Source organism: Marmota marmota, unplaced genomic scaffold, assembly GCF_001458135.2.
Source record: "Marmota marmota marmota unplaced genomic scaffold, marMar, whole genome shotgun sequence".
Taxonomy (NCBI): Eukaryota; Metazoa; Chordata; class Mammalia; order Rodentia; family Sciuridae; genus Marmota; species Marmota marmota.
This window is the reverse complement of record NW_026000082.1, coordinates 13,699,289-13,723,573: the sequence shown is the minus strand read 5'-3', so window position 1 is coordinate 13,723,573 and position 24,285 is coordinate 13,699,289. Positions and strand designations below refer to the sequence as shown.

The following is a 24,285-nucleotide window of genomic DNA, read 5'->3' as shown; positions in this document are numbered from 1 at the left end:
CCCCCCCCCCCCCCCAAAAAAAAAAGACCATTGTAATAGTGATACTTCAATACTGGATTTTGTCACAATCTGCTGCCAAATGTCCCTTCTCTCACTGGAGTTTCTGAGACTGAAGGTTCTACCTCCTCTCTGTAAAGCTGATTCCCTGAGGACTACAGAAGGAGATATCCCTACTCCTACTTTCAGAAAGACTTAACTATCTAAACTTAGGCTGATTTTGTTCGTGTTTCCGCTTTGCTTTAGTTTATTTTTTTTAATTGGCCCATTTTTATAACAGTTTTTCCAGTAGAAAAGTGTATTTTGAGTTTCAGAGTATCTGTATTGATTGATTGAACTTTTCTGTATTGAAAATGAACTTTTTGTATCTCAGTTAAAAGTATGATTTTCAACCTGTTTGCTCAGGCCAAAATCCTAAGCATCATCCTAGACTACTCTTTTTTTCATATCCATCATCTAATCCATCAAAAGTCATGTCATCTCTTGTGACAATCTGATATTCACCATCTCCACTCCCACAAATGTCATCTCTCACCAGGACTGCTACTGGAGCCTCCTGACTGGTCTCCTTAAAGACCATTTTCCAAATAGCAACCTTAGTCCTAAGTGAACAAATCAAGTCTAGCTACCTCCATGTTTAAAACTGTTCAATGACTTCCTATTACAATTAGAATAAATCCAGTTCCTGCCCATGAAATTCTAGGCTATGTAGTCTGGCCCTTGCTTATCTTTTCTGATATCATTTTTCTTCTCCTTTCGCATGTGCTCTAGCCCTTTTGTCTAGAAAAGACAATTCAGCCTTTCTTCATTCTGCTTGGATCACTCTTCCCTAGTTGTGGGTCTCAATTCATATGTCACCTTTTCATAGGGGCCTGGTAAGGTCGTGCTCTGCTCCCAGTCACTCTTAATTACTATGTTTTTGTTTTGTGATTTTATAAGAGTCCTTATCATGTTTGAAATAGGTTTTTTTTAATGTATTTACTGACTTTTCCTTTTATTGTAATGTAAAAACTTTAGGTAAAATGTTCATCTTTTTCATTCCTGGATTTTCAGATTCTCTAATACTCAAATCATAGGCATTTAATTCTTAATATGCCTTAATTCTCAAGATTTCAGACCTCTTTAGACTTTTATTGGTAGGAGCTGGTAAAGACTGTAAGAAAGCATTCTTTATAATATTTGAAAGTTGTTATAAAGTATATTAAGTTCTCTTGAAGTTATGAATTATGTCTTATTAGCAAACAGTATTTTTAAAAGTGTTTAAAGAACAGTTAGATACTGGATAAGAATAAGAACAGCTAGAACTGACCTTCAAAAAATCTGGGTTAGATTGACAATCACTACTCTGAGCAGTCTTATTGGTCATTACTATTTAGAAAGTTTTAGTTAGATTGTTGTAGTAGATAGGAAGATGTGATTGCAGTTGCCAGCTGCTGAGCATGCTAACACCTCTGATTATTTTTCAGGGCACAGCTCGCAGAAAGAAGAAGGTGGTACATAGGACAGCTACAGCTGATGACAAAAAGCTTCAGAGTTCTCTAAAAAAACTGGCTGTGAATAATATAGCTGGTATTGAAGAGGTATGATCACTTTAAAACTATTAAATAATGTAGCAGACAGCACATGTGCAAATAATTGTCTAGACTTTTCAAATTTAAAATATTAGCTTAGAAGAATCTAATATTGTTACACAGATATCTTTAAAGGAATGTAGCTGTTAAATTTGCTTTTTGAATAAAAAGATTTTAGTAAATGATATTTTAGTAAGGATGATTTTTGTAAAGATATTTTAGTAAGCAAGATTTTTATTATGCTTTTCAGACTAAAGATGTTTATGATAAAATTATGGGAATGCTCTTGAATTTTAATGTAGAATATGATTTTTTCCTAATAATATAGAAATAAATAAACCCAAAGATTTCCTCAAATAGCGTAGACTGTTTTACCCCAAGACCACCTTTTTACTCTACAAATCCTTTTTTTTTTTAAATTATATATAGATTTTAAGTTGTTGGTGGACCTTTATTTTATTCACTTATTTATATGTGGTGCTGAGAATCGAACTCATGCTAAGTAAGCACTCTACCGCTGAGCCGCAACCCCAGCCCTCTACAAATACTTTTAATTATTACATTAGCCAAGAGCCTGAAGCAATAACTTTACGTAGGTTGAATTTCTTATTAGGACTCTTAAAAAATTATTGTTAATTTTTTTTAATATTTATTTTTTAGGTGTAAATGGACACAACACAATGCCTTTATTTTTTATGTGGTGCTGAGGATCGAACCCAGATCCTGCCCACGCTAGGCAAGCCCTCTACTGCTAAGCCACAATCCCAGCCCCAATATTGTTAATTTTTTAAATCAGTTTATTTTACATGTGTGTTTTGGTATTGGAAATTGAATCTAGAGTGCTTTACTAATGAGCCAGCCCTTTTAGTCTTTTCTTTTTATTCTAATTTGTTATATATGACAACAGAATGCATTTCAATTCATAGTACACAAATAGAGCACAATTTTTCATGTCTCTGATTGTACACAAAGTAGAGTCACACTATTCGTGTCTTCATACATGTACTTGTTGTGGTAATGATGTTCATCTCATTTCACCATTTTTCCTATGCCCCTACCCCTTCCTTCGCATCCCTCCCTTTTGCCCTATTTAAAGTTTCTCCATTCCTCTCATGCTCCTCCCACATTCCCATTATGGATCAGCATGAGAGAGAGAGAGAGAATTTTTTTTTTTTTTTAAGATATTTATTCTTAAGTTTTTATTCTTAAATTTTAGGTGGACACTATATCTTACATTTATGTGGTGCTGAGGATTGAACCCAGTGCCTCATGCATGCTAGGTGAGCACTCTACCACTGAGCCACAGCCCGAGCCCAAGAGAGAATTTTTTATTTTATTTTTTTTAGTTTTCGGTGGACACAATATCTTTATTTTTATGTGATGCTGAGGATTGAACCCAGTGCCCCACGCATGCCAGGCGAGCATGCTACTACTTGAGCCACATCCCCAGCCCGGATCAGCATCTTTATATCAGAGAAAACATTTGGCATTTGGTTCTTTGGCATTACTTCACTTAGCATAATATTCTCCAACTCCATCCATTTACCTGCAAATGCCATGATTTTATTCTTTTTTAATGCTGAGTAATATTCCATTGTGTATATATACCACAGTTTCTTTATCCATTTATCTACTGAAGGGCATCTAGATTGGTTCCACAATTTACCCACTGTGAATTGTGCTGCTATAAACATTGATGTGGTTGTGTCCCTGTAGTATGCTGTTTTTTGTCTTTTGTGTATAGACCGAGGAGTGGGATAGCTGGATCAAATGGTGGTTCCATTCTCAGTTTTCCAAGGAATCTCCAAACTGCTTTCCATATTCACTGCACCAATTTGCAGTCCCACCAGCAATGTATGAATACCTTTCTCCCCACATCCTCGCCAACACTTATTGTTGTTTGTATTCGTAATAACTGCCATTTTAACTGGAGTGAGATGAAATCTTTTGATTTGCATTTCTCTAATTGCTAGAGGTGTTGAACGTTTTTTTATGTATTTGTTGTTTGATTGTATATCATCTTCTGAGAAGTGTCTGTTCAGTTCCTTGGCCCATTTATTGATTGAGTTATTTATTTTGTGGTGGTAAGATTTTTGAGTTCTTTATATATCCTCGAGATTAGTGCTCTATTTGATGTGCCTGTGGTAAAAATTTCCTCCCAAAATGTAGGTTCTCTATTCACTTCACAGATTGTATCTTTTTCTGAGAAGAAACTTTTGTTTGAGTCCATCCCATTTATTGATTGTTTTATTATATATATATATATATATTTTTTTTTCAATTGTTGATGGACCTTTTTTTTATGTATTTACATGTGGTGCTGAGAATCGAACCCAGTGCCTCACGCATGCTAGGCAAGACTCTACCACTAAGCCACAGCCCAGCCCCCATTTATTGATTCTTTATTTTATTTCTTGCCCTATAAGAGTCTTATTAAAGAAGTCAGGGTCTAATCCGATATGGTGAAGATTTGGGGCCTACTTTTTCTTCTATTAGGTGCAGGGTCTCTGGTTTAATTCCTAGGTCCCTTGATCCACTTTGGGTTGAGTTTTGTTCATGATGAGAGATAGGGGCTTAATTTCATTTTGTTGCACGTGGATTTCCAGTTTTCCCAGCAGCATTTGTTGAAGACGCTATCCTTTTTCCAATATGTTTTTGGTGCCTTTGTCTAATATAAATAACTGTATTTATGTGGGTTTGTCTCTGTTCTCTATTCTATACCAATGGTCTACTTGTCTATTTTGGTGCCAGTACCATGCTGTTTTTGTTACTATAGCTTTGTAGTATAGTTTAAGGTCTGGTATAGTGATGCCACCTGCTTCACTTTTCTTGCTAAGGATTGCCTTAGCTATTCTGGGTCTCTTATTTTTCCAGATGAATTTCATGACTGCCTTTTCTATTTCTATGAGGAATGTCATTGGGATTTTGATTAGAATTGCATTAAATCTGTATAATGCTTTTGGTACTATGATCATTTGAACAATATTCTGCCTATTCAAGAACAGGGAGATCTTTCTATCTTCTAAGGTCTTCTTAAATTTCTTTTTTTAGCGTTCTGTAATTTTCATTGTAGAGGTCTTTCCCTTCTTTTTTTGATTCCCAAGTATTTTATTTTATTTTTGAGGCTATTGTAAATGGGGCGGTTTTCCTAGTTTCTCTTTGAGAGGATTTGTCACTGATGTACAGAAATGCCTTTGATTTATGGGTGTTGATCCTGCTACTTTGCCAAATTCATTTATTAGTTCTAGAAGTTTTCTGGTAGAATTTTTTGGATCTTCTAGGTATAGAATCATATCTTAGGCAAACAGTGATAATTTGAGTTCTTCTTTTTCTATTCGTATCCCTTTAATTTCTTTCATCTGTTTAACTGCTCTGGCTAGAGTTTCAAGAATTATTAAATAGTAGTAGTGAAAGAGGGCATCCCTATGTTGTTCCAGTTTTTAGAGGGAATGCTTTCAATTTTTCTCCATTTAGAATGATGTTGGCCTAGGGCTTAGCATAGATAGCTTTTACAATGTTGAGATGTGTTCCTGTAATCCCTAGTTTTTGCCTTGAGCTACCCCTTTTTAAAATTATATATATATTTTCTTAAATATTTTTTTAGGTGTAGATGGACACAACACAATGCCTTTATTTTTTGTGGTGCAGAGGATCAAACCTGGGTCCTGCCTGTGCTAGGCGAGCGCTCTACCGCTGAGCCACAATCCCAGCCCTAAAATTATACAGTGTCTCGCTAAATTGGTGAGGCTGATCTGGAACTTATGATCCCCCTAGGTCAACCTCCCAGGTAGCTGGGGTTATAGGCATATGTGACCATGCCTGGCCAATTATTTTATATTTTGATGAGACTACTTTTCTCAAATATGAGACCAAAGATTATCTTATTCCAAAAGATACTAAAGAAAAACTTTAGTAATATCAACTACTTGTGATCTATTACCATCTACCTCTGCCTGATGATTCCATTTCTAATATTAACCATTATTTACATTTATTATTGCATAAGTTAGATTTAATCATATCATTACTATGTACGGTACCACCTCATAGTTTTCATTTTGTTTTGTTTTGTGGGGATGGAATCCAGGGCCTTGCACATTCTAGGCAAACGCTCTACCACTGAGCTGTACCCTTAGACCCTACCTCACAGTTTTTAATAGATTATTAATGCACATGTGATGTAAGACATGAATCAGAAATAATGTAGGGGTATGGATCACTGGTAAAGAAATATCAGAGTATCAAAGAAAAAGCAGTGGAATGGCAGTATTCAACTCTGCATATATGAATGCATAAAATAAATATTTAAATTTGCTTTGTATTTTAAAAATCATACTTATAAAATAGTAAAAAATATAAGCCGGAGCTGGGGCTCAGTGGTAGAGCACTTCCTAGCATGTGTGAGGTGCTGGGTTTGATCCTCAGCACCACATAAAAATAAATAAATAGGGGCTGGGGATGTGGCTCAAGCGGTACTGCGCTCGCCTGGCATGTATGCGGCCCGGGTTTGATCCTCAGCACCACATACAAACAAAGATGTTGTGCCTGCTAAAAAATAAATAAATAAATAAATAAATAAAGATATTGTGTCCAACTACAACTAAAAAAAATATTTTAAAAAATTTATAAGCCATTTTCATCCTTTTTTCTTTCAGTTTGTTGTAACTATATTCTTACTTGGATAAAGATTGAGGGCTGGTTCTGTGGCTCAGTTGTAGAGCACTTGTCTTGCATGTGTGAGGCACTGGATTCAATTCTCAGCACCACATATAAGTAAATGAATAAAATAAAAGTTCATCAACAACTAAAACAATTTTAAGAAGTTGATTTGGAAGTCTTGAACTTAAGCACTTTCTATACTTTATTTTTTCCTGAGCTATTGAAAGTTTTTGTGTATTTTCATTGACTTCAAATTTCAGAGATTGTTCTCAATCGGGTGTATTTTTTTGGAGGAGGGACAGATCTAGATTCCTTCAAACTTCTTTAAAAATCCAAAACTTGGGAGGCTGGGGTGTATAATCTAATGGTAGAGTGCTTGACAGCATGCAAGAAACCCTGAATTCGATTCCCAGTAAAAGATCCAAAACTTGGACTAGGAGTATATAGCCCAGTGGTAGAGTGCTTGCTTGCCTGTCATGCGTGAGGACCTGGGTTTTATCTCCCTGCACTGTCAAAAATAAATTAATTAGTCAATAAAAATCCAAAACTTTGGTAAAAAGGAACAACAAAATTTTTTGCAACAATAAACCTGACTCTGATAATATTAAGCCTAACCTAATTTTAAGTGTTTATGCAGTTTTGTATCTTTGCCTGCCTTTCTACTCTCTAACTCCTCAGCCCCATTGACATCTTGAAGCACATAATTTTTTGTTGTAGCAGCTTTCCTCTGCCTTGTAAGTGTTTAGCAGCATCCCTGGTCTCAATCCACTAGATGCCAGTGGTGCTTCATTCCCCTAGCTGTGAGAATCAGAAATGTTTCTAAATATTGTCAGGTGGTCCTTTAGAGACAAAAATCACCCTTGATTAAAAACAATGCATTGGAGAGGAAAAATATGCTTACCTTTCTTGTAGTTTTTCTCTGTTGTTCAGATTTGGAAGGCTTTATGGGGCTTATAAATTTCAGCAGAGGAAGGGCATTGATTTTAAATGTTTTACAATGAAATCAGGAACAAGTTAGTAATTTTTTTTTCTTTTCTTTTTTGGTGTTAGAGCTGGGGATTGAACCTAGGGCTTCCCACATGCTAGGCAAGTGATCTACCACTGAGCTACATCCCCAACTCTAGTTAGTAATCTTTGAACTCTTCAGAATACTGCCAAATTTGAAATGCTGCACTGAGGTTATGGTATTGTTGTAATTGAAATTGTTATATTAAAATACTTAATGATAGTCAAGACTTTTTGAATGTCTACTGTGTGCCAAGCATTTTGCCCTATACTTACTAAATAGTGTTACATAAAATATTAGCATAGTCTTTGTCCTTTGTTGCTTATAATCTATTGGGGAAACTGATTAGACAGACATATTTCATATTGTTCATTAATTTATCCTGTTTTAGTCTGTCCAGTTGTGCTTTCCTAAACTCACTCTTGGCCTTTTCCTGTCCTCTTGCCTCCCTAACCTCCCCACCCCAAACCAGGACAGGAAGAGGTATCCTGCCTTATACCCTGTATTACTGAGCACCTGCCATGCAGAATTTATTATTTAGGCCATTATAGACTTTTTTTTTAAATCCCTATCAATGTTTCCAAGGGCATTGTCATTTCTCTCTCTCTCTCTCTCTTTTTTTTTTTTTTTCCCCTAGATTGTAATTTAGATGTTATTTCCTCCCAGAAGCCTTTCTGGTAGCACCCGTACAACAACTGTGCAAAGAAGAGTTAGGTACTTTTTGCTTTTTTTTTTTTTTTTCTGGCAGTGCTAGCAGTCAAACCCTGTACCTTGTGCCTTCTAGGCAAGCACTCTACCACTGAACCACATCCCCAGACCTGTATTTAATAAGTATGCAGTTAATTAGAATGTATTGATAAATTCTTTTTTTACTGATATTACCACTGAAATTCAAAGTTTGAGTAGTTGCTGGCCCCAAAACATTACACAGAGAATTAATGATACATAATAAGCATGTGTACATTCTTGCTACTTCCCAGACTCTACCCGACCCTTTGTTTTCAACCAACAAGAAAAAATATATATTAAGTAATTAACAATACAAGAGTAACCACTGTAAAGATTTTGGATATTTGAACCTAAGATGGAGAAGGTTTTGCTGTTCTTCTTTCTCTCCCTCTAAAATTGATATTTTTGAGAACCCAAGATATTTGTTCCTTAAATAGCCCTTTGCAGATCTAAACTATTTTTGTTTAGGAACATCTAGTATACTAAATATAACCTGGCTTGCGCATACATTTTTGGGTTAAAAATGTCTTCTTGTGAAGGGAAAAAGAAGCTCTTACATTATAGTGTACATGAAAATATGTATATGGTTTTCAGAAATAATAAGGTTGAAAAAAACATATATGTCTTAGAAGAAAACCATTTATTATAAACTTGTTATATTTGGAATATTTTAACCTGTTACAAAGTTCTGAACTCAAGAAGATGCTATTTTTTTGGTTTCAGTAGTTTAAGAAAAGCAGATTAAAAACTTAAAAGAAGACACTGTGGCCACTGTTGGGAAAAAAAAAAATAGTTCAGTGTTTTCTGTGCTTAGACTTTCAAAGAATTAAACAAGTAGAAGGTGCATAGTTGGTGTGGGGAACAGGGAATCTGGTGAATTTCAAAAAACCCATTGAATGCACCTTCAGTGTTTTGTTTTTGATACCAGGGATTGAATCCAGGGGTGCTAAAACACTGAGCCACATCACTAACCCTTTTTATTTCGAGACAGGTTCTCGCTAAGTTGCTGAGGCTAGGTTTGAACTTTGAATCCTCCTGCCTTGGCCTCCTGAACCACTAGGATTACAGGCATGCATCACCACGCCCAGCATTTCAAGGGTTTTTAAAATGGTTTTTAATTGTACTTTATAGGCTATCAGTATTAGTGATACATATTTTTTCCCTTTTCAAAGCTTAATTTTTGTTCTCTTCAGAAACTTTAAAAACCGAAGGATTATTTGGATTAAGACAAGCAGTTCTAGTCTTTTATGTATTGATAAGTTAAATCAATTTGTTATAATACATTGTAATCATATGTAGATTTCTTTTGTATATTACCAAAAGATAAAGAAATCCAAAGCTGTGAAGACGTAGAAATGGGGGAGTGCCAAAGGTTGTTCAAAAGCCAACTAGATGATGACCATGTTTTAAAAAGGGATTCTTAGGCAAGCTTGCAATATAATCCAAAACCAAATTTCTGAAAAGATTTTATGTTCTGTGATATTCAAAGATTTTTAAAAGTACCACTAAAATGTACTCTCTGGTTTATATGTCCTAAATTATTCAATTTGCTTCATAGAGTTTTAATATTATATTCAGAGGAAGCTCCCATCTTATTAGGATGTATTTCTGCCTCCTTGAAGCCTTCCTTAATCTTTCCAGACATAGCTATCAACCTTCCGTCTGTCCTTCTGCTGTCTTTAGCTTAGATTGCTCTGCTGTAATTACTGTTTTTGCCATCTCATATTGTGGTGTATGGTAATGGTTCCTTATTAACCAAATAGTCTATTTTTAGACCAAATTTACTTAACTGTCTCACTCATTGCTTATCATCTATAACAGGACACTCCCATGATGAGTTTGTTTGGGACCTATTAAATTTAAAAGACACTGATTATTCTAGATGAAATTGTTTTCCAGGAAGTTAAATATAGGAGCTGAGGCTCAGGAGAAAGCTTAGGGCTTTTAGAGGATATAAATTTCATAATTGTACACATAAGGTTTTTTTTTTATTTTTATTTTTTTGTAGTTGTAGATGGATAGCATGCCTTTATTTTATTTTTATGCGGTGCTAAGGATTGAACCCAGTTCCTCATGTGTGTTATGCAAGTGCTTTGACCTTGAGCCACAGCACTAGCCCCTACACAAAACTTTTAATGTTGTTCTTTTTCTCTTCCTGGTTCTTATTTTTCCTGAACCATTTGTGCAGAGGAAGACCAAAGTTATTAGCTGACTCTTCCCACACTTCCTTTTTTCTCCAGCTAGAGCCTCCATTGCTAATAATTGGCCAGCCCTATGGATAGGAGTAGAAGGGATATCCCTTCCATTCACCTAATGCTATAGCAGTCTTAGTTCCTCACTTGAGGTCCCGTTCTTTGTTTTTAGTATTTTTTAAAATTATGATAAAATATATATAACACAAGATTTTTCCATTTTAACCATATTTAACTTAAAATTCTGTGAATTAATTACATTCACAATCACCATTGCCACCATCTCCCAAATTTTTTCATCTTCTCCAATTGAAACTCAGTACCAGTTAAATACTAGCTCCTCATTTCACTTTAACCCAACCCCCTGGTAATCTTTAATCTATTTTCTACTTCATTTATTCACCTATTTTTTAGATATTTTATGTAAATAGTTATACAGTGTCCTTTTAAGCCTAGCTTACTTTACTTAGCATAATGTTTTCAAGGTTCATCCATGTTGTAGGATGTGTCAGAAGTTTACTCTCTATTTTTTAATTTTTTTATAATTTTTTAAAAAGTTGTTGATAGGCCTTTATTTCATTTATGTGTTTATATGGGGTGCTGAGACTCGAACTCAGTGCCTCACATATGCCAGACAAGTGCACTACCACTGAGCCCCAGCCCCAGCCCCCAGAATTTTAGTCTTTATAGCTGAATAATATTCTGTTGTATGGATATACCACATTTTATCCATTTGTCTATTGGTTGACATCTTTTATTTTTTAAAATAACTTTCTTCAAAATATAAAAATATATTTATTTTTAAAATTTTTTAGTTGTAGATGGACACAATATCTTTATATTATTTATTTACGTTTATGTGGTGCTGAGGATCGAACCCAGGGCCTCACATATGCAAGGTGAGCGCTCTACCACTGAGCCATAACCCTGGCCCCCCAAAATATTCATTATTGTAGAAAATTAGGATTACATAAAAAAACAATAATATTCAACCATAATTCTACCACCTGAGAAAACTACCATTAGGCTTATTTGTTTTTATATTTATTTTTTAGTTATCGGCGGACACAACATCTTTGTTTGTATGTGGCGCTGAGGATCGAACCCGGGCTGCACGCATGCCAGGCGAGCGCGCTACCGCTTGAGCCATATCCCCAGCCCCTGCCTTTTTGTTTGTAGTACTGGAGATTGAATCCAAGGACACACTCTACCACTAAACTACATCTCCATATCTTCATTTTTTATTTTGCACAGGCTCTCACTAAGTTGCTGAGACTGTCCCCAAACTTGAGATCCTCCTGTCTCCACCTCCTGAGTAGCTGGAATTACCATATATTTTTAACATATCTAAGATTACAGCTAGATGTACAATTTAAAAATCCTTTTTTTCAAATAGCTTTGTTATAAAAATTGTTTCATATCATTAAAAACTTATTAAGCACCACTCTAATAATATATGTCTACATATGTTTTATTATATGGCTATGCATTAATTTAACATTTTTGTTATGTAGAATAAGTTTTGATAATAAAAGAATTATGTTGAACTTTTCTATAAATATTATTTATCTTCATCTCTGATTTCTTTCAAATAGATTCTTGGAAGTGTGGTTACTGGCTGAAAGGGCATGAGTATTTTTAAACTCTTCATCCATTATTTCTAAATTGCCTTTCACAGAGAGAATCCCTGTCTCGTCAAATTCTTGCTACCAGAAACTAAGATAAAGTGCTCCCAGCATATAATAATCTAATGATAGCAATAATCTTTAGTACAAACCCACATTAATGGGTTATGTTTCATACTAGCCTTTAGAAATAAGCAGGTACTGAGCTAGAAGAATTGAATATGAAGGACACTGACTTAAAGTATGTACAAAGCTCATAGTCCTCAAAATCTGTTATCCATTAACCTCATAAAACCCCACACATAATGTGTCTTATTCTTTTAACCAGTTAAGGTATAGGAAGAAGTCAATAAAAGATTAATTTCTTTATAAGTGTATAGGTGCCATTACACACAGAAAAGAATGGCAATAAAATTCCATGTTTGAGACATCTGTTAATTATCAAAACTATACCTAGCCTTGGATAAGGACTTGGTACCAAAAAAATAATTCAGATCTTTTCTCTGAACGGAGAGGGCAATAACTAGCAAAAACTATAGAATCAAATATAACTTTGTAAGCCTCCTCTAGCCATAAGAAATAGAAGTCATTGATGTGCAGGATAAAGAGACCATCCAATGCATCAAATACTTTCACTGCATAATCATCAGATTTTATGCCAAATATTTTTAGCAAAAAAGTGGGGTGCAACCATTATGTGACAATTTATTTTTAAATGTACCAGTATTACTTACAATTATTGAGGCTGAGGTTCTGTGGCTCAGTGGTAGAGCACTTGCCTAGCATGTGAGAGGCACTGGGTTCGATTCTCAGCACCACATATACATAAATAAAAATAAAGTTCTATCAATAACTAAAAAAAAATTTAAAGGTAGTAAACCTTTAAAAAAATAATTATTACTAAACTAACTCTGTGCAAGTTTAGGATGCATGAGATACTCAGTAATATACATTAATGCAGTTATTATGATTGTGGGGTGAAATATGGTAGAAAATAGATGACTGCTGTAATGAATTTATATGCTATACTTAGAAGCCAATGAAGGCAAGTCTAGTTATTTGGTAGCAGCATGATGGGGCCTCCCAGAATGACTTAAAATGACTTGAGTCCTATAAGAGAGTTGAACTGATTCTGAAAAAAAGTTGGGCCAAAGATACAGCCCTGGAGGTGCTGGGCATCTTTACTGGAGGCACTAGTGGTGCTGTTTCTAACCTGGGCTGGTTCACCCTTCCGTAGGCAATGTGGTGGCCCAGGCACCCCATTGGCATAGCACACTATAGCCCAGAACTCCTGGGCTCAAGCAGTCCTCCTGTCTCAGTCTCCAAAGTAGCTGGGACTATAGGTGTACTCCATTTCACTGAGTGAGTGGTGCTATTTCTTTTATATATATATAGTTTTTTAGTTGTCCATGGACCTTTATTTTTATTTATTTGTATGTGATGATAAGAATCAAACCCAGTGCCTCACACATGCTAGGCAAGCACAGTACCATTGAGCCACAACGCCAGCCCAAGTGTTGCTATTTCTAAACCTTGATATGAACCTGTGCTAACATTGGACAGTTGAAACCTGACAGTATCCATGATGTTAGAATAAATTATATAGGAGAGGGCTGAGATTGTGGCCTAGTCGTAGAACACTTGCCTAGCATGCATAAGGCACTAGGTTTGATTCTTAGCACCACATATGAATAAATGAATAAAATAAAGGTCCATCGACAATTTTTAAAAATTTTTTAAATTATATAGGAGATATTCATGCATTCAGTAGATCTGAGTGAATTATGTGATAGATACTTGAAAGAGTACTATGTCTATGGTCTCTATTCCCACAGAGTTTACCTTCCAGTAGGGTCAAAGATTTACAAACACAATTATACTACAAGACAATTCTATATAATAGCAGTATCTATGAAGTGCAGTAGGTGCATAAACTACTTTAATTTTTCACAGTGAAAGAAGCATCTAGGGCTGGGGATGTGGCTCAAGCGGTAGCACGCTCGACTAGCATGCATGCGGCCCGGGTTCGATCCTCAGCACCACATACAAACAAAGATGTTGTGTCCGCCGAAAACTAAAAAATAAATATTAAAAAAAATTCTCTCTCTCTCTCTCTCTCTCTCTCTCTCTCTCTCTCTCTCTTTCTTTAAAAAAGAAAGAAAGAAGCATCTAACCTGAATCTTGGATAGATGGGAATTTGCAAGGTGAAGAAGTGGGTTTTTATAAATAATGACAGCAACACTTGAAAATGCTCTAGACTTAGGAGGACAAAATGTTTTCCTTTAACTACAAGACATGACTATAGTGTTAGAGCAGAAAATAAGAGCAAGGGTATCTTCTTTTTAACTGGAATCTCAAAATGTCTCCTTACCCATAGCCCAAATGCCATCCTTTACCTTTGGCTATCTTTAAGTGGGGAAGTGCACACGTTTTGACATTTGTTGAAAACTGACCTAAGTATTGGTATAATGGCTAGTTCATGAAGTCTCTATATGCAATGTATACAATTTGCTTTGTGAATTTAACAAGTTCCTTGTCTCTTATTTTACCTAAAAGATCAGGGGAAATATCTTAACTGATCCTGCTCAGTAAACAATTATCATTTGATAGTTTCTCGTAACTTGTGGCCAGAAACCTTATATAACTATATCATTTGCTCAGCAGGAAGAAAGGAAGGAATGTTAGAAATAAAATATTCTGTCTTTTTTAACTTCTGGTATTACATTCTCTGTATTCTAAAATTAATTCTCCACCCCTTTCTGTTCATCTTTTATACCACCCCATTGGAAAAAACCATGAATAAATGTATTTCTATTTAACAGTATGAAACGGAATTCATCTTAGTTTTTCACACTAAGACAACATATTTCAAACTAGAAAGACAAGGATGTACAATCTCTGGGGTAGATTTCAGCCTTTGGAAGAGAAGCTTGAACTGAAGGAAAATTCATGAATACATTGGTTTTTTGTTTGTTTGGTTTTGTATTTTATTAGAGACAAGGTCTCACTGAGTTGCTTAGTGCCTTGCTAAGTTACTGAGGCTGTCTTTTTTTTTTTTTTTTTAGAGAGAGAGAGAGAGAATTTTTTTTTTTAATATATATTTTTTTTTTTCGGCGGACACAACATCTTTGTTTGTATGTGGTGCTGAGGATCGAACCCAGGCCGCACGCATGCCAGACGAGCGCGCTACCGCTTGAGCCATATCCCCAGCCCCGCTGAGGCTGTTTTTAAACTTGTGATTCTCCTGCCTCAGCCTCCTGAGCCATTGGGATTACAGGCGTTCAACACTGCACTCAGCAAATGTATTGTTTTTGACCTTATATTATCATCTTATTTTGTAGCCAGAGAGATATTATCTATTTATCTGTGCTGTTTTTCTTTTATCTCCATTTGGCCTATATTCTGAGATAAATAATTCTCTGTTAGACTTACATGGAGCCATGGAGTTGACTTTTTATGAGCAAATAAATGTTTTAAACATGAGGTAACAAAGTAGGAAGGAAATTAAACAACAAGCAGAGAAGCCTAAGTTCCATTCAAGTACTCATAGAATAAACAGCTATTTATTCTTAGATATGTTGCTTAATCAATAGGTGTTATTTCAATATTTATTTCTTTAACATAAAGGATTTGAATGGGAAGATTTCAAAGTTCAAAAAATACATATAGTGTGAATTTTAAAAAAATTTTAGTTGTAGATGGACACAATATTTTTATTTATTTATCTTTATATGGTGTGCTGAGGATTGAACCCAGTGCCTCACACTTGCAAGGCAAGCGCTCTACCACTGAGCTACAACCCAGCCCTAGCATGAATTTTTTTGAACAACAATTTCAAATGTCCTATGACTTTATATCTGTAAGTAAAAAAAAAAAAAATTGTCTGAACTCCCAGTTTTTGAGACTCTTCACACCTGGAAGTATTGTAGAAACTCTTTATTAAACCATGTAATTGGGGTAGAATTTGGAAAATATAGTCCTACTGTATTAAAATTATGTGATTCTAAGATAGATCTAAATTAACATCATATTTCACATCTACTATGTCACTTCTTTCTAAAGCTTCTTGACCACTTGAACATTTATTTGCTTTTTCTACCAATACTAAAGTATCTTCAAAAATTATGTAATTATTTTTTTTCTAAAGTTCATGTAAATTATGTCACGATGTCATTTGTTTAGAACAGCAGGATTGAATGCTTGCTGTGTATTGTACCCATGATAGAACTTTAAATACAGTACTAAGATGGAAGGGTACAAAAACGAAATAGTGGGGAAAAAAATTTTGTTAGAAAAAAATGGAAAATTATTTGTGAGATTTAGTTATAATTTTCCAGAGATTTGCCTTTATTTTCTCTGTGTTCCAGGTCTTGCCTGAAATATAGAAGCCCCTTTCTTCCCCTTCTTTTCTGATGCTGTCAGTGGTGTTAATCACCTCTGAGGAAGAAAAGCCCCTTCCCACTGATTATGGAGAACATTCAGCATCTCTTCTTGATTATGACAAGGGCAGTTTTTGGATGGATCATGAAATGCTTCTAAAGTAGACAAGAGTTAACTCTCTAAAATCTTTTCTAAAATAAGCATGTTATCACCAAGGTAACTTATCCAGTGGAATCAACTATGTGATGGAATCACATTATTTACACGTTAAACTTTGTATAGAGATTCACTGTACAAAAAAAATCTAGAAAGTACTAGTAAGATAGAAAAACAGTAATTTAAGTAGCACATGTTCAACCTTCTCTTTCAGCTAAGTCCTAGAGCAAGTAAAATTTGAAATAATCAGTTCATACTGGTAAAAGCTACAGAAATAATGTCAGAATGATTTTAAAGATTTCCTAGTCATTGATAAAGGATGTTCAGGTAGGCAGGTGGGTGGGAAATTTCTTTGATGTTTGCAGAGGTTGTCAAAAGTTGTTGAGAAGCTACATTTAAGAATTAGAGGTGGTCTGGGGTTTTAGCTCAGCGGTAGTGCACTCACCTCACATGTGCGAGACCCTGGGTTTGATCCTCAGCACCACGTAAAAATAAATAAATAAAATAAAGGTATTGTGTCCAACTACAACTAAAAAATATTTAAAAAAAAAAAAAAGAATTAGCGGAACTAGGGCTGGGGATGTAGCTCAGTGGTAGAGTGCTTGCCTAGCACGGGGTTCAGTCCCCAATAGCACAAAGAAAAAAAGAACAACACTGACAAAAAAAGAATTAGAGGAACTAGCTGGGTATAGTTGCACATACCTGTAATCCCGGCTCCTTGGGAGGCTGAAGCAAGAGAATCACAAGATTAAGACCAGCTTCAGTAACTAAGTAGGAGCCTGTTTTTTTGTTTTTTAAGAAAAATAAATTTTTAATAAAATAAATAAAGCTTGGGATGTAGCTCAGTGATACAGTACTTGCCTAGAATGTGCAAGGTCCTAGGTTCAGTCTCTAGTACTGCAAGAAAAAAAAAATTGGAACTAGTCAGATATAGAAGCATGTACCTATAGTCCCAGCTGTTTGGGATGCTGAGGTAGGAGGATCACCTGAGTCCAAATTAGTCCCCTTTCTAATTTTAAAAAAGAACTAGAGGAACTGTCAAAATCCCTTATAAAGAATGATGTGATAAGGTCTGGGGTTGTGACTCAGTGGTAGAGAGCTTGCCTAGCACACGCAAGATGCTAGGTTTAATCCTTAGCACCGTGTAAAAATAAATAAAGGTATTAAAAAATGATAAAAACAGGTCAAATTTTTTTCTATATTTTTTTTATTGGTGCATTGTAATTACACATAATAGTGGAATATTTGTACATGCACATGGATATAACAATATAATTTCATCAGTATCATTCCCCAGTTTTTCCCCTTTCTCTACCTTCTTTTCTACCCTTGGTCTCTTCTGGTTTTCCTTCTGTTTTAATGAGACTCCTCCCCCTTTTTTGCCCTTTTTCCTCTAAAGCTTCCACATACAAGAAAAATGCACAACCCTTGACTTTTGGAGTTTTGCTTATTTCTCTTAATGTTCTCAAGTTCTATTCATTTTCCTTCAGATAACATAGTTTCATTCTTTTTTTTTTTTTTTAAAGAAAGAGAGAGGAGAGAGAGAGAGAGAGAGAGAGAGAATTTTTAATATTTTTTTTTTTTATTTTTTAGTTATCAGCGGACACAACATCTTTGTTTGTATGTGGTGCTGAGGATCGAACCCGGGCCGCACGCATGCCAGGCGAGCGTGCTACCGCTTGAGCCACATCCCCAGCCCCATAGTTTCATTCTTTATGACTGAATATGTCATATGTGTGTGTATGTATGTTTGTATATTACTTTTTTTTAATCCATTTTCCACAGATGGGAACCTAGGCTGATTCTATAGTTTTTTTTTTTCCTGTTGTGAATTGAGCTGCTGTAAACATGGGTATGCATGTATCACTATAGTATGCTGACTTCAGTTCTTTAGGATAAATATTGAGGGGTGGTATAGCTGGGTCATATGGTGGTTCCCTTTCTAGTCTTTTGAGGAACCTCCATATTAATTTCCATAGTGGTTATATAATTTACAGTCCCACCAACAGTGTAAATGTGTTCCTTTTCCCCTACAACTTGTCTAGCATTTATTATTATTTGTGTTCTTGATGACTGACATTCTAACTGGAGTGAGATGAACTCTCAGTATAGTTTTGATTTGCATTTCCATAATTGCAGAAGACATTGAAGATTTTTTTCATGTATATATTGGCCATTTGTATTTCTTCTTTTGAGTTGTTTCTGTTTGGTTTATTTACCCATTGATTGATTGGGTTATTTGGGTTTTAGTGTTAAGTTTTTTGAGTTCTTTATATATAATTTATATATACTCGTTATTAATCCTCTATCAGAAGAATTTCTTCTTTCCTTTGCTGTGCTGAAGTTTTTTAATTTGATACCATCACATTTATTAATTCTCAGTATTATTTTCTGAGCTTTAGGAGTCCTATTGAGAAAGTCATTGACTGTGCCTATATGTTGAGTATTGATCCTACATTTTTTTCCAGCAGTTGCAAAGTCTTTGTTAAGTTGCTAAGGTTTTGTTGTCGTTGTTGTTTTGTTTTGTTTTTTAAAATTTTTTTTAGTTGTTGATATTCATTCATTCATTCATTCATTCATTCATTTATATGCGGTACTGAGAATCAAACCTAGTGCCTCACGCGTGCCAGGCAAGTGCGCTCCCAATGAGCCACAGCCACAGCCCTAAGTTGCTAATAAGCTTTTGATCCACTTTGATTTGACCTTTGTTCAGAGTGAGAGATAGGGTAATCTAGTCTCATTCTTCTATGTATGGATAACTAGTTTTCCCAGCATCATATATTTAAAAGACTATCTTTTATCCAGTGTATACTTTTGGCACCTTTGTCAAAAATTCAGTGACTGTTTCTCTGTGGGTTTTTCCCTGTGTTTTCTATTCTGTTTCATTAGTCTATGTGTCTTGTTTTATGCCAGTACCATACTATTATCTATAGTATAATTTGAAGTTGAGTATTATGATGCCTCCAGCCTTGCTTTTCTTTTCCCTTAGAATTGCTTTGGCTATTTTGAATCTTATTATTCTTCCAAATGAATTTTTCTAGTTCTGTGAAGAATATGATTGGTATTTTGATGGGAATTGCATTGCATTGAATCTGTCACTTTTGATAATATGGCCATTTTAACATTGTTAGTTCTCCCTATCTGTGAACATGGGAAGTCTTTCCATCTCCTAGTGTTGTCTTTAACTTCTTTCTTCAGTGTTCTATAATTTTTTATTGTAGAGGTCTTTTCCTTGGTTAGATTTATTCCAAGATTTTCATTTCTCCCATCCCCACTTTTCTTTTTTCTTTTTAGCTATTGTGAATTAGATTTTCTTATAATAATAATGAATCTGTTATTATTATATAGGAAAGCTATTGATTTTGTGTCCTGACAAGTGGAGATTTTTGTAAATTTACTAAGCATTCGAAAGAGTGAAATATCTAGTCGATTAAATTTTAGAGTGTTTTTTTGTGAGTTTTCAGTGGTTATTTACCATATGTTGTCTCCCCTTTACAGTCTGTCTCCAAAGTAAGATACTGTCTCACCAAATGGTAATTGCACATAATGTGTTTGATAATGTAAATTGAGTAAGGTAAAGGGTTTCATTAACAAGCCAGTTTTTGGTTGATAATTTTTTTTTAATGGTAGGCAGGAACTTTCTTCTCATAGAAGTCTGAATTGGAAATCTAGATGCTATAATAAAATGACTATTTCTTGACCATACTAGCAACTTGTATCATCCATATCATTGTACTTTATTGCTAGGGTCTTTCTTCATTCGTGTTCACTATAGCTAATCACTACCTTGAGATTGCATACCTGCTAAGTAAAAAAATCAGAACTGGATAAAATGCTTTTTAAAAAGATATTGTTTTAGTTGTACCTAGCATATGAAATACATTTTTTCCTGTGGTCATGCAGGTGAACATGATTAAAGATGATGGGACAGTTATTCATTTCAACAATCCCAAAGTCCAAGCTTCCCTGTCTGCCAATACCTTCGCAATTACTGGTCATGCAGAAGCCAAACCAATCACAGAAATGCTTCCTGGAATATTAAGTCAGCTTGGTGCTGACAGCTTAACAAGCCTTAGAAAGTTAGCTGAACAGTTCCCACGGCAAGGTAGGTATTTCAGTTTACTTCTTTCACTCTCTACCTTAATTAAGGAACCTAATAATATAAATGGTGTCCCATCTTCAACTGAGAGGATTTGCCTCAGTATGTAATTATTTTACCTTTTATAACATCATTTGTATGCTTCATAAAAGTTTGATTTTGTTTCTTTAATAATCAATGTAATATGGTATATAGAATATTCAGACAGTGTTGTTGATTGCACTATGGTAACCATAAATTCTGTATTTCTAAGGTAATCTAGAGTTCAAATGTGTCTTGTTGCCCCAAAAATCAAAGGGCTCTGTAATTTGTATACATACTATGTAGATAGAAACTTACTTTCTAGTAAGTTTTTGGAAGAAATCTTGAATATTAATTTTTATTTGGAGAATATGGCCACTGTGACTGACTGTAATTTATGTTTATTCATATCTGAATTATTCCATTTGAATATAAATTTTATCTTTGCTGCATATAAATGTTGCCAACTGTATTGAGAGTATATCTAATTGTTAAAGTTTTATTGATTTTAATGTTACTTAAGCAAAAAAAAAAGAAATTTTTTTTTTCCTCCAGTACTGGGGATTGAACCCCTGTGTACCCCCCAGCCCCTGCCCTAGCCCTCTAGCACTGAGCTTCATCACTAAGTTGCTGAGGATACCCTCAAAGTTGCAGTCTTTCTATGTCAGCTTTCTGAGTTGCTTGAATTATGGGCATGCACCACCACACCTAGCATGAATGGATTTTAATCCATTAATGGATTAAGATATATATAAAATCTTTTCCTGAGCAACTATATGAAATTTAGACTTGAAAAAAAAAGGATAAATATTACAAGTGGTTTATAAAGGTCTTTGTTCTTAATAACTAATATTAAAATGAACTTTTTATAGTGTTGGATAGTAAAGCACCAAAACCGGAAGACATTGATGAAGAGGATGATGATGTTCCAGGTAAGTGACATTTCTTTGAACTTAAGACATGTAGCATCCTGTTTATTTCACTGACAGGATGACTTTCAAAATTTTATTTATTGTGATCTCTGAATTTAAATTGGTCACAATGATGTGAATAGATTAGTGAAAAAGAATAAAAGCACTCTCTTGTAGAACTTAGAAATTATCACACAAAGCTCTGCTAACTGAATTTATTAAATTGAAATCATTGTGATTATAAATCTGCATAGTTAATGTGGTAATTATAATTGACATATGAAAACACTACTCACCTTAGTAGTTTGCTAAGACCAAAATATATATATATATATATATCTCTCCTTAAGATTACTGTTTTAAGCAGATAAACGAATCATTATTAGTGAAATGTTCATTTCTGCCTGTTCTATGTTTTCAAGCTAATTGTAGTTGCAGCAATTTTATTTAGCTTAGAATTCCCCCACCTTGACTTATTTTTGTTGTTGTTTTTTCCAGATCTCGTAGAAAATTTTGATGAAGCATCAAAGAATGAAGCTAACTAAAATTTTTTTTTTGGTATTTTGAAGCTGGCATGGACTAGATTTAACAAATCAGCTATGTGGTTCCAAAGTTTTACAGACACAGAGAACATCACCTGTTACTAGTTCAGTAATATAAATATTTTGTATATTAATAATGCTGTTTCTTCAGCATTTTTCGGTCATTTGATTTTGCATTTTGCACTTCTTCCCAGGATCTATTCTTTTGGTCAAATATGAAGTATTGGTGCAGTTTGAGGGTGTTTTGGGTTTTACTTCTTGGTTTTTTGTTTTGTTTGGGGGAGGGTATTTTTGGTGTATGTATGTATATGTATGCGTGTGGGTATGTGTGTATTCAGTGGAGAAGAAATTGGAAAACAGTTCTATTTATCCTCTTCCTTCCCCCAGTAGAAATAAAACAAATCTTTACATTCGTTACCTTTTTTTTTTTCTAATTATGCACAGAATTAATGTAAAGTGAATTCTTTGATTTCAGATTTGAAGAGAGTTTTTTACCATTGGAGATTTGGTTTTAACTTGCTTGGCAAACGATCATATTTTTCATATATTTCTCTGGGTTTAAAATGTTTTTGAGGATTTTTTTTTTTGCCACCAGCTTCATGCTGGAATAATACTGCATATCTTTGGTGCAATTGCCTTAGATTCACTTACCTAGTCAGACCCAGAAGAATTTCTTTTACCAGCTTTCTTTATAACTGCTTTTTTTCCCCCTCTCCTTTTGCTCTTTAAATGGTCTGTTCAACCTTTAGTAATACTCTTCCTCATCTTGTACCTAGCTTGAGAAGGAGGTTCTTCATGTAGAGTTGAGTGCCTAATCCCTCTTTTTCTAGGTTTTGTTCCTCATCTTAAGGAATAACAGCTCTATCTTCACCTTTTTATTCTCCCTCAAATTTACAGTTTGTTAGATTTCAAACTGGAATAGCCGGCATGTGCTTGCTAAATAATTTTTTACTGGCCTTGTCCTGAATCCTAACTGTTCTAATAGCAGGTGTGAGAAAGCTTTTTTCCAGCAAGGTTGAAATGGGAAAGTCCTTTTGAATGAGAAGAAAATAGGCCATGGACTTCATCCCCCAGCACAAATGGGCATTCTGAGATATGGTACAGGCCTGGGGAGGATTCCTTCAACCACTCTCCACTCTTGGCCTTGAACCTACCTCTGGGTTGGATCTTACTGTAGCTGCTCAGAACACCCTCCTGCATGCTTTGAATAATGCTTTGCGGGGAGCACTGATAAAAACAGTAATTATTTATTTTTTTTACCTCCTTTCAGAGGACTTGGAGGTAAGTTGCATTCATTCGCTCAAGTTTCCCTCTTGCTGTCTGATAAAAGCTTGCATTTTGCATACCAGCATTTGATAGTCAATATTTTAAGATAAGATTTAGAAAAATCTGTCATTTCCTGGCCCATCACCAAACTAACTACAGCTTATCCTTGCAGCATACCAATTTTTTTTGTTTCAAGTTGGATATCTTTATTTGATATCTAAAGTGCAAGACCAACAGTATATTGAGAGATCAGTAGACGCGAAGGCAAAGCTTTTATGTTTTTTTTTTTAATCTGGACACCTCAATTTATTTTATAAATTTGTTCATTTTTTTCTGTTATGTTTTTATATAATATATGGACTTAACAAAATAAAATAACAGTACAAAGGAGGAGAATATTTCCTCTTGTGCCTCTCTTATTGTTGTCTACAGAATTTTCTTCTTTTGTATTTCTCTTCTACTCCCTACTCCCAAATGAAATGTACTCAAGTAGTGCTTGAAATAATGTCTCATCCATTGTTAGGTCAATAGTGATACATGATCTACAGAGTTGAGAATTCTGTTCCTCTTATATTGCCCCAAAGAGGCATGTTGTGGAGCAGAGAGAGTTAGGGGGACCACTTCAAGTGGTTAGGGAGATAAGAAGATAAGCAGTATAGCAAATGGAGATAGACATCTAGAAGTCAGGGGATTTGTGTTCTGGTCCAGACTGGCATTAATTATGTGACCTTGGACAGGTCACTGAAATACTCTGAAATTCATCAGTCAAATGAAATATTTCTAAATGTAAAGTTTCTTCTGCTTTTGCAGTTCTGTGAATCTCTGAAAATTCTCTAGGAGGGAATCTGTTCAGAGATGTATTCATCAGTACTTATAAAACTATACAATCTTCTTCCTCTTTTTTCATTTTGAAATTCTCAGTGCCCAAAAATGTTTCTGCTTTCAGAGTATGTAGGCATAGTTGGCCAGGGATGAGGCCCAGTGGTAGAAAACTTGCCTAGCATGCGTGAGGCACTGGGTTCTGTCCCCCGCACCACATTAAAAATAAACAACAACAACAATATTGTAGGCATAGAATTTAAGAATAAAAGTATGGATGAAACTTTAGTAAATTTTAGGGTTCTTGGCATA

The 24,285-nt window shown here is 34.8% G+C and overlaps 1 protein-coding gene across 3 annotated transcripts in view; it reads left to right on the top strand.

Moving 5' to 3' along the window:
* The window catches only part of Btf3l4 (basic transcription factor 3 like 4), a 29,065-nt gene extending 6,764 nt beyond the window's left edge, over positions 1 to 22,301 (top strand). For all 3 annotated transcript variants that reach the window (XM_015485004.2, XM_015485003.2, XM_015485002.2), the window contains 4 exons: positions 1,464 to 1,577; positions 20,219 to 20,420; positions 21,308 to 21,367; positions 21,845 to 22,301. In XM_015485004.2, the coding sequence (XP_015340490.1) occupies positions 1,464 to 1,577; positions 20,219 to 20,420; positions 21,308 to 21,367; positions 21,845 to 21,891 (423 nt within the window). In that variant the 3' untranslated portion in view covers positions 21,892 to 22,301. The remainder of the gene's footprint in view (positions 1 to 1,463; positions 1,578 to 20,218; positions 20,421 to 21,307; positions 21,368 to 21,844) is intronic.
* The last annotated feature ends 1,984 nt before the right edge of the window (positions 22,302 to 24,285 follow it).